The 10,966-nt window shown below is 37.6% G+C and overlaps 2 protein-coding genes across 5 annotated transcripts in view; one reads left to right on the plus strand and one right to left on the minus strand.

Annotated features, from left to right (window-relative positions):
- The window catches only part of scube1 (signal peptide, CUB domain, EGF-like 1), a 65,339-nt gene extending 63,465 nt beyond the window's left edge, over nucleotides 1-1,874 (minus strand). For 2 of the 4 annotated variants that reach the window (XM_079623783.1, XM_079623782.1), the window contains exon 1: nucleotides 1,625-1,874. In XM_079623783.1, the coding sequence (XP_079479909.1) occupies nucleotides 1,625-1,835 (211 nt within the window). In that variant the 5' untranslated portion in view covers nucleotides 1,836-1,874. The remainder of the gene's footprint in view (nucleotides 1-1,624) is intronic. The other 2 variants (XM_079623785.1, XM_079623784.1) reach the window with 1 other exon arrangement.
- Nucleotides 1,875-3,115: 1,241 nt separating this feature from the next.
- On the plus strand, nucleotides 3,116-9,959 carry samm50l (sorting and assembly machinery component 50 homolog, like). The gene is made up of 15 exons (XM_079623786.1): nucleotides 3,116-3,371; nucleotides 3,562-3,672; nucleotides 4,019-4,120; nucleotides 4,410-4,497; nucleotides 4,896-5,002; nucleotides 5,810-5,940; nucleotides 6,088-6,175; nucleotides 6,259-6,387; nucleotides 6,466-6,537; nucleotides 6,685-6,771; nucleotides 6,934-7,004; nucleotides 8,151-8,218; nucleotides 8,368-8,514; nucleotides 8,891-9,032; nucleotides 9,335-9,959. Exons 1-15 carry the CDS (start codon nucleotides 3,351-3,353, stop codon nucleotides 9,378-9,380), a joined length of 1,410 nt encoding a protein of 469 aa, XP_079479912.1. The 5' UTR covers nucleotides 3,116-3,350; the 3' UTR covers nucleotides 9,381-9,959.
- The last annotated feature ends 1,007 nt before the right edge of the window (nucleotides 9,960-10,966 follow it).

A 10,966-nucleotide genomic window follows, 5' to 3' on the forward strand; every position in this document is an offset into this window, starting at 1 on the left:
TGACAACACATAAAAGAAAAGTCACTAGATGAAGATGCGCTTTAAGTGCCTATTTTGGTTTAAGGCAGCCGGAAATCTAACGCTTAGTAGGTCAGTTTCTAAAAGCATGACAGCCCCTCTATTTAAATCAGAACAATACAAATAATAAAACAGAGAAGGGTCATTACATTAATCTTTCAGTTTCATTCATATTGGTTACAAAACTGAATAACATTCAAACAGAAGAGCAAGAATGAGTTCCAGAAACAACTAATCCTTCTCAGTCCAGCACATCTACCAAAAGACAATCTAGTCAAACTGAATTAGATAAACATTGACTTTAATGAAAAATCTGTTTTATGTGTTTCTTTTGACAGGAGATGTGTCAGGGTGTGGTAAATGTTACTCTTTGTCTGTTCTGAGAACAGTTTACTTTCTCTTGGGGATCTCGTTGCTGGTTTAGACAGGTGAAAGTGAACAGAACAGAATCAAAATGACAAAATCTTATTGAGACAGCACAAGGCCAGTCCGGATGGAAGAAGTTTAGCCTTTTTAGACAAGAAAAACGGTCCAATAAAGTGATATATTGATACACCTAAAGAGCAGAAATTATGCTTATTGATGCTCCAGATACAGAGATGAATGAATGAATGAATGAGCAGACTGTTGGAAAGCTACTTTAGGAGATATTGTCTTTTTGAAGAGGTTAAGGAGGTGGTTTGGTTATTGATGCGTAGACTCAATCCTGTCAGTGACACACCACTGGCCCCCCAAACTCTTCTTTGTCTTTTCATGAAATCGTGTGAATTCTTTCAACTTTACGCAAATGTAAAAAGTCGCAGAATCCAACTGATCACCTTTTGCGCAACGGTGCGCTCCTTACATCCAACGTCCAAGCCATAAATACACATGAAGTGTGTGTGTGAGAGAGAGAAAAACAGAGAATCCTTTCTAAAGTTTTGTTTGTGCATTCCATAACTTAATCTGTTAAAGTACTGTCTATTTAAAAAAACTGAATACCGGGGAAACCAAAAGTCCGTTATGCGCAATAGTCAGACTCATTCATTCATTCATCTCGGTTTATCGGCAAAAACATTGTCTGACATAAAATATACACATGAAAATATAAAATATCACAAATCCTTCAGTCGTGTCGTAGTTAAAAAGAACCAACAGACGTTTTTATTGTTTGTATCATTATTGAGTTTTTCAGGCATTCATTATGGAGAGACACAATGCGTATTGATGGTGGTGGAGGAGTGAGGGGTCGATAAGCCCCCCGGACCGACCCCATCAGGGCGGCTCATGTTCCTATAGACCCTATGGGAGTTTGAAGAGCTCTCCTTAAGGAATATCAAGAGCATAAAACTGCGCGTTAAACGCGTTCAAATACGCATGTCTTATTCCGTAAGCTTTTTCCAGCTCTTATGTCAATAACGAGAGCGCAATGTTTTAAATATTATGACTAAATTATTATTCTAGATGAATGCAATAATAATTAATAATACAGAATTTATTGCAATTACAATTTGCATACAAACACGCAACCACTGAATGTTAGCCAATATCAGGTGTTAAAAGTTTCACCAAAAAATTATGTGGAAGATACAGAAAAAAAAGAAAGAAAAAAGAATGGAACACTTACCTGCGACTGCAACATTTCCCATGACATCCAAAGTATTTATGAGGAGGAAAAACAAACAGACGTCCCAGGAGAAGCAGGCAGGACCCATGGTTAGAGGCTGTGAGTGAATGGACTTCTCCAGTTGTGCGTTTCTTTGATAAGAAGGATTTCTGCTGCTGCTGGCAGAGAGAGCACGAGAGCTCCAGCCGCCTGCTGATTGGCTTGCGCACATTTGAGGAGGAGATGGGAGGTGGAAGAAAGGGGGACAGAGAGAGAGAGAGAGAGAGAGAGAGAGAGAGAGAGAGAGAGAGAGAGAGAGAGAGAGAGAGAGAGAGAGAGAGAGAGAGAGAGAGAGACTGTGCGCGCGCCTAAATAGACAGACAGACAGACAGACAGACAGACAGACAGACAGACAGATAGATAGATAGATAGATAGATAGATAGATAGATAGATAGATAGATAGATAGATAGATAGATAGATAGATAGATAGATAGATAGATAGATAGATAGATAGATAGATATAGGGTCATTGTATGTCATATGAAAAATTATGGCAATAAATATAACAAACTGATAGCATCAGTTTTTCCCAGTAGGCAATTGTCAAATGGACATTTAAAAATTGCCTACTGAACGTGTTTCTCAGTTTGGATTAATCTAATCATCTCAGAATGTTAAAAGTTGAACTTTACAGTTAAACAAAAAGAAAAATCGCTTTTGAGTTTTGGTTTGAGTAGCTGCTCATTTAAAGCCAGGTAATCAATAAAATCCCCATCACAGGAGAGGTCACACTGCCCCCTGCCGACGGAATGGCAGTACACACCTTGTAAATAGCACGGTTGTGCCATTATACAGTGTATGACTTTTAAAGTTGTGTGTAATTAATTACTGAATCTAATTTTATAAATATTGCCTTTTAGATTCACAAAAAGCAATTTCTAAATAACAAAAATATTCTACAAGAAGAAAAAAAACGAACCCAGTCTACTACGTATTACTTTTGAAGATTATTAGGATTATATTATATTAGCCTAATTATATTATTTTTTTGCAGGCCTGAAAATCACGAATTGCCTGATATTTCCATAAAAATCAAGGTATATCAAGGTAGGTTACTTAATAAAAACAGAAGTAACGTTATAGGCTACCATATAACTTTTTTTTTTTAAAGTGAGAAGCCTTTTAGAGTGAGAAATAATCGTTTTTACGTGACCTCATGCAGGCCACAGTACCAAAACGAAATCTTTGACGCATTATCAGCAAGACTCACTTGTCTAACGTTAACGTACATGTCTACGATATAACGTTAGGATTTACAACACAGACAGACACAGAACAAACAAACAAAGAGACTGACAGACAAACAAACAAACAAACAGACAGAGTCCTCCTCCTAGCTGTGAAGTAATTGTCTCTCTGAGGGTCTGAAAGACGCGCTCCATGTAACGTTATAGTTCTTAACTTTTACATTTGCCATTTTCACAAGTAAATCCTGTGTCTGAGACGCGCTGCGCAAATTGAGTGAACGCGCGCGACGCAAAGGAACAACGCGCCGTCAGCGGACCCGCCTATGTGTGACGTCACCTAATTCTAGCCAATCGCAGTGCAGGTACGCCAAGCGGTTGCGTGTCATGGCGTCCTCCTTGAAGGGGGTTGGGTTCGCTGATTCATAATAACTGCGATATTTTACATTCCCACGATCAGCGGAGCGGCTCTAACGCGTTGAGGATATTATTGCACTAACTATGGGGACTGTGCACGCACGGGTAAGTGTTTTCTTAAAAACGCAGGGTGAAATATCCTCGTTTTGCCTGTGACCTCTTGTGCTCAGAATTATTGTGCTGGTTTATTGCTTGTTGTTGTATTGTTAAAGAAAGCTGCTCGTCTTTATGTACATGGCATTGGATATTAGCTATACATGTGCAGAATATTTGCAATGTTTTTTTTTTTTTGTAGAGTGTGGATTCTTACCCCATGTATGGGCGAGATATGGGCGTCAACACAGATGATATGGAAATGATGGAGGCGGTGCAGGAAACTAAGCAAGAGGTTTTAGAAAATAAAAATGTAAGTTGTGTTAAACTGATATTGCTCTTTTAAATCGTTTTAAACTTTTAAAATGATACGACCATGTTTGTTTGTTTGTTTGTTTGTTATAACCTAACCTGGTTATACCATGTACATACATGAATATAGTGAACATGAACATAACACTTTTCATTTCTGACTGTACCACCCTTACAAAAAAATACCATAAAACTCTAATGCTATTAGATGGCAATGCCACAGTATTTACATTCTATTCCAAAGTACTTCCAAGAATACTATTGTGCATGTCCAAAAACACGGTATTACCATTGTGTCATGTCCAAAACCTGCAGTCACTCACTATGACATCTCTGTTCTCTTCTAGGTTGTTGTACAGCATGTCAACATTGAAGGGTTGGGCAGAACTAAAGAGGATTACTTGGGCTATGAAATATCTGATGTCTTCACTGCCAGAAACCTGGTTGAAGTAAGTGAGCTGTCAAGAAGGTCAAAGTGTTTATTAGTACTGGTTATTATGAGTAGCGATAGACCAAAATGGTCCAAGACGAATGAATGATTTATTTTTGCTTTGGATAAAAACATCTGTAAATGCATAGATTATTAGATACAATTATTACTAGCTACGTCTTATGTACTGACATTAATTGTATGCAATGTATCAGCATTAAATAGGCCATGGATATCAGCCATTAAGAAACCCTATTGGTCGATCACCAATTTAGTAGACAAGGTAACAAGCCCAGTCTTTTGTTCAGGTGATGAGAAAATCCCATGAGGCCAGACAAAGGTTGCTCCGTCTTGGCATATTCAAAGACGTGGAGGTGGTGATTGACATCTCAGAAGGTACTGCATCCATAACATCTTCATGCCCAATTTAGTTATGGACAGTTTAAAACGAACTAGACCTTAATGTCTACGGTCAGTAGAATGTGTCCAGGTTTTCTGTACTGAGCTGTTGCGCTCTTCTAGACTTTCGACGTTTAGCTACAAATTGTACTTCAAGCAAACCGCTGTGCTGGAGAATATTAACCTTCACCAGCTCATTTACATACTCATAAACACAGAAAAAACAGTGGGTCCAAAAGTCAGCCATTTTATTATCAGTATTAAATGTGTGTATATATACAGAATTGCAATGATAATTTTCATCTATGAATTAGATTTCATAGAGGAATCTACCATGCATTACATTCAGCTACAGTGTTGTTCATAAGATGCTGTCTTTCTGATCTCCTCTGTAGGAGCCAATGCTCTGCCAAATGGACTTGATGTTACATTTGAGGTTACTGAGCTTAAACGACTTACAGGCAGTTATAATACCATGGTTGGAAACAATGAAGGCAGTATGGTAAGAACCATTATACACACAGAAATTACTTTGCATCCTAACCAGATGTGATGTCTGTCTGCACTGAAATAAAAAATACTGCATGACCAACAGCCAATTATAACATATGTGATACGGATAGGATTTTGGACCAATGAGATTTGACTGCGGCCGTGGCTACACTTTGCAACACTGCAGAAATAGTACCAAAGTGATATGTGAAATGTCCTGTCAATCATCCTTTTGACCTTTGTTGTTATTGCTGTGTTTTCGGTAACTGAAGAAAAGCTAAAATAAAGTAAAATATAAAAAGTGGATCAAAAGCGAACTTGAAAACTGAAATAAATTAATACGTTTAAGTGCTAAAATTACTAAAAAATAAAACTTCTATTAAAACTTCTTATATTTCATATAAATGAAAGCCAGATAGAAATATTAAATACTAATAAAAATCACGAAAATTAAAATGAAAACTGGAATCATATATATGAATAAACACTATATTGGTATATACATAGTACTAAAATAGCACTTTTACTATCAAATAAGATTTTCTTTCATGCTATGAATAGAATAATATTTAATGTGAATAATAATATGAATATGAACATTTACAGTCAGTGTGAGTATTGTTATATTATCACTAGTGCTGTCAAATCGATTTATCACGATTAATTGCATCTAACATAAAAGTTTAAAAATATATACATACACACATATATATATATATCACAATTAATCCATTTGACAGCACTAATTATCAATCTTTCTTAGATTTTCTCTGTAGTTTCATTGTGTTACTGGATTTGTGTTTTTGTACCTTTAAAGGTCTTGGGTATTAAACTTCCAAATATAATTGGCCGAGGAGAGAAGCTCACGTTTCAGTTTTCCTATGGAACTAAGGAGACGTCCTACGGCATGTCCTTCTTTAAACCACAGTCGGGATATTATGAACGCAAGTATGTTTTCTGCAAACAACGAAAAACTTTAAAGATGAAGTGTGTAACTTTTCTTCTATGTTAAGATGCACTTGAACACATTAGCTTTTAACCTTGCAGTAATATTAAATAGATATTGAATAACTTTGGCTTCTTTGCTTTGTGCAGCTTCACTCTCAACCTGTACAAAGTCACCGGTCAGTTCCCGTGGAGCTCTCTAAAAGAGACGGACAGGGGAGTTTCTACAGAGCTCAGTGTAAGATATTGAATGTGTCTTGTGATTTTAAGCCATTGGTTGTACTTCATAATGAAAGATATAATGCGATATGTGTCTTGCAGTTCCCTCTGTGGATGACGGATCACACTCTGAAGTGGGAGGGTGTGTGGCGTGAGCTGGGATGTCTGGCTCGCAGCGCCTCCTTTGCTGTGAGAGAGGAGAGCGGACACACTCTTAAATCCGCCCTTTCTGTAAGCTCTGCTCTGTTGCGTTAACGTTTTGGCTCCATACTTTCAGACTGATTTCATGGATTTCTTGTCTCTTACAAGCACACCATGGTAGTAGACACCAGGAACTCTGCCATCCTGCCTCAAAGAGGTGCCTTACTGCGGCTCAACCAGGTGTGTGTGTGTGTGTGAACTTAAACATCAGTCCAGATCTTATCAGTAGCTGTTACGTATTTCTTTGCTCACCGTTAGTTTGCCTCACAGTGTCCATCACTGATTAAAACTGTCTGGACAATAGTTGTGTTGGCTCTGTTGGTTTAGGAGCTGGCAGGATACACCGGCGGAGATGCCAGCTTTCTCAAAGAGGACGTTGAGCTGCAGCTTAACAAACCATTTATCTGGGGATCGGTGCGTGTGGTCTTCATTCACGTATATTGTTATAGATATTGTTTTGACATTGTTTATAATGGTTTAACTGCTTTAGAAAGTTATAAAAGTCTCTTTTTAAAGAACATTTGTGATATTTGGACAGTAGTATTATTAAGTAGCTCTGATGATTTTCTCTTCTAGGTGTTATCCGCATCTTTATGGGGTGGGATGCTCTTTCCTCTTGGGCGTCAGCCTTCCTCTATTGCCGACAGGTGTGTGTGTGTTTGTTTGCTTGCTTTTAGGTGGTTGCTCCATTGTTCCTTGAAAGGTTTTATAGTTATAATTGATTATAAATGTATAATTATGTGGTAATAAAAAACATCTTATAATGATAAAACCACACTGTGCTCAATTAAAAAGACATTTAGAAAATACATGTTTAGACTAATTTAGACACTGAATTAAAGAGGCCATATTATGCACTTTTTCAAAGTCTTGATTTTGTTTTTAGGATCTACTAGAATAGTTTTTTTTTGCTTGAATGTTCAAAAACACATTATTCTTCACATATAAGGTTACAACACCTCTCTTCCCAGTCAGTCGCGCAGTCGACTCTTAAGATTTTATTGGTCATGTCAATCACAGTTCTGATTGCCTACAGCAAACACTGATCCCTAAACCTAACCCGTCACTGTAACCTTAACCAATAGCAGGGCGGGATTTCTGGTGAAGTGGTTTGGGGGAAAATATCGCGATCACTTGGAGAGTGTTTCGGTCCGGAAATGTCTGTAACCATGACTTTCAGCTTCTCACACTTGGGCCGCATCAAAAATCACATTCTTATTTTGAAGTATGGTTCATTCTAGTATGTTTGAATTATAGTATGTCTTATATAGTATGAAGGATGAATGTAATTCGGACATACTACATTTGCCATGTTGTCATGTCACTGTCAGTTTCCCTGCTTCACTGACATTCACAAATCCTCTCCTCGTATGTGCACGTCAGAATCTCGATGGAAGGAGTAGGTCATCTGGGAACTTTGTAAAGCATAATAGGTCCTCTTTAAGATGTCAACCAGCCTGAACATGTCTAGGGCAGAGAGCCATCTCCCATTGGCTGATTGGTGCTTGCAGCAGCTTTAAAGGGATAGTTCACTTTAAAATGAAAATTCAGTCATCATTTACTCACCCTCAAGTTGTTTCAAACCTGTATGAATTTATTTTCTCTGCTGAACACAAAAGAAGATATTTTGAAGAATGTCAGTAACCAAACAGTTAACTGGTCCCATTGACTTGAAACAACTTGAGGGTGAGTAAATGATGACAGAATTTTAATTTTAAAGTGAACTATCCCTTTAAAGCCAGAGGTCTTATGTTTATAGCATTTTATAAATTGCATGTGTGTTTTTCTGTCAGGTTCTACCTGGGCGGCCCAACCAGTGTCAGAGGTTTCGGCATGTACAGTATAGGACCTCAGAGTGAAGGTACAAGCGTATTTGTGTGTGTGTGTGTGTGTGTGTGTGTGTGTGTGTGTGTGTGTGTGTGTGTATGTACAGCATATATATATATATATATAGGGTATGATCACAGCTCACCTTATGATTTTTTTCCCTTTGATATCTTACCTGATCAGGTGATTATCTGGGTGGGGAAGCGTATTGGGCTGGTGGGCTTCACCTTTACACACCCCTCCCCTTCCGCTCAAACAAGGGCGGTCTGGCTGACCTCTTCAAAACACACTTCTTCCTTAATGCTGGAAACCTTTGCAACCTCAACTACGGTCAGTGGTCATTTGCTGAAAGCTTTTTTTTTGTCTCAGAAATGTTTTATTAGTTTTAACTAAGGAAGTGCAGTTGTCTGTTGCAGGGCTATTATTGTTAACTAAAATGAAAAATATTAAAAGTAATTCAGAATATTAATAAAAACTATTACTATTAATAGTTACTAAAATAACACTAGTCTATAGTCATTGATTGATTATATGCATTGGAACCTTTTGTCCACATGGTGACGCTAATGTTGCAATGAAACTCCAGGATGACACTTTAGTGTTAGAGACTACAGTGGGCCGAGTATTATGAAAACTTCATGTGGTGTAAAGCTGTTTATCCTCTCACAGTAGTATTAGCCTGTAATTCTGCACTGTGTTTGTGTAGGAGAGGGACCACGTGCACATCTGCAGAAGTTAGCGGAGTGTATCCGTTGGTCTTACGGCGCTGGTATAATGCTACGCCTGGGAAACATTGCCAGGCTTGAACTCAATTACTGCTTCCCCATGGGTGTTCAAAGCGGAGACAGGTACATACACACATACACTGAACCATATTCCTGCATAAAGGTAAGGTAGGCGATGCTTTTCATAAATACGTTGAAACTCTCTTCACATACTGATAGCAAACAATAAAAGAAGTGGTCTGAATATATATATTTTTTTTACATATATAACTTCTGTGGAAGTCTCAGGACCAAAAAATATTTGTCCAATCATTGGATTGGGTCATTTTCTGTCAGATTCAATATAGTTTTTAATTTTCACAACATTTAATAACAGCATTGTAACCACTGATTTAAATCCTAAATATTTTTTTGTTCCCTGACAGGATATGTGACGGTGTTCAGTTTGGTGCAGGCATCCGTTTCCTGTGATCTCCTCAACTGCTGTCCTACTGTTGCAGCAGGGACTTGTGGGATAGCGCTTACAATTTTTGTAATATTTTTGGATGTTAAACACAAATTGTGGGATCCCTACTGCATGCACGCTCTGAGGATGCACTTTGTTTTTGTACCTTTTAAGACAAAAAAGTGTTTTTCCTGCATACCTCTCTCCCTGTTTGAATAAGTGTCCAGTGTTAAGTGAACGAAGATGTATGACATTTTATCCAGTCTGCAAGGAGACTGCAGGTGCTAAAAGAGTTAGGCTTTTACAGTTGTTTCCAACGAGGAGAGCTTTAGTGATTATTCATGATCAAGCTGTTAAACCTGAGATTCAAATCCACACCACCGTCCACCCTTGTGTTCTTTGTTAGCCAATGTTTCAGTCAGTTCAGTCATGCCAAACTAGATAATTGAATTGATTCAAACTGACCTCACAGAATGAGTAGAGAGTTGAAGTCCCTTTCGTGAAATCCACCAGCAGTGCTTTATTATTAGGACACTTTTTATTATCGTTTGAACTTTAAAAGTATGTTATATTGTGCACAAAAAATAAACCTCCTGGTTCCCTAATGCATTTGCTCTTATTTTGTCATCATTTAAGAAAAGCACAAAATATTGTATTACATTAAACGGCTGAAACTGAGTTGTCAAACACAACAGACATCTATAACAAGCCATTTCCTACAGGCCAATGTTGTACGTGTGACCCGCTAATCGAAAGAAAATTACAAGGTCTGCTGGAGACATTACTGGGTGAACGATAAAGATTTGAGGTTGAAAGGTGAAAGATCTCAAAGGCTCATATTAAACTACTTTTTCATCTTGTTACAAAACTGTGGGTTTAGTCCCTTGAGTGCCAAAACACACATCAGAACTATTTTTTTCTGACCATTAAAGGTGACAGGCAGGTCATGAACAGCTTGATACCTGTCACGGAAAAATAAACTAAAATGTGTCCAAACTATTTGCAGGATTCCTCCAGAGCCAAATAACTTACTTGAGGCAGAGGTGTAAAGTATTTGAGTAAATGTAATTAGTACTTAAGTATCTTTTTGGCTAGTTTGTAATTTGACTGAGTGTCAAAGATACAAGCAACTTTAACTCTCTACTTGACTACATTTCTGAAGGAGTATATGTACTTTTTACTCCACTTTTCAATTACTCATTACATTTTGCATGGCACCTATCCTTTTTCAACAGCAGTTTATTTCTGCTAAAAGAAGCGATTGCACCATCAACAGGGCATAGAAGGTACTATATCTTGTATGTTTTGCCCCTTGTTCAACCAAACTTGTCAACAAGGCTACGTTAGCAGGTAGTTGAGAATCACAGGTGTTTCATATATGAGATGAGCCCGAAACCATCACATCCAGTGCAAGTAGTTTAATTTTACTAAACATTATTTTATTTTATTTATCCATTATTTTGAAGAGACCTTTTTTAAGGATATCGGTTTACTATGCCTGTTTTGAGAACTTGAGCTTAACTGAGACTTGAGTGTTTGTAGACGTTTAAGAGCCTGTTGTGTTGACCTTGATTTATTGCAATATTGAGGTGTTCAATTATATTTTGATTTT

This window comes from Phoxinus phoxinus (assembly GCF_949152265.1).
Source record: "Phoxinus phoxinus genome assembly, chromosome: 9".
Taxonomy (NCBI): Eukaryota; Metazoa; Chordata; class Actinopteri; order Cypriniformes; family Leuciscidae; genus Phoxinus; species Phoxinus phoxinus.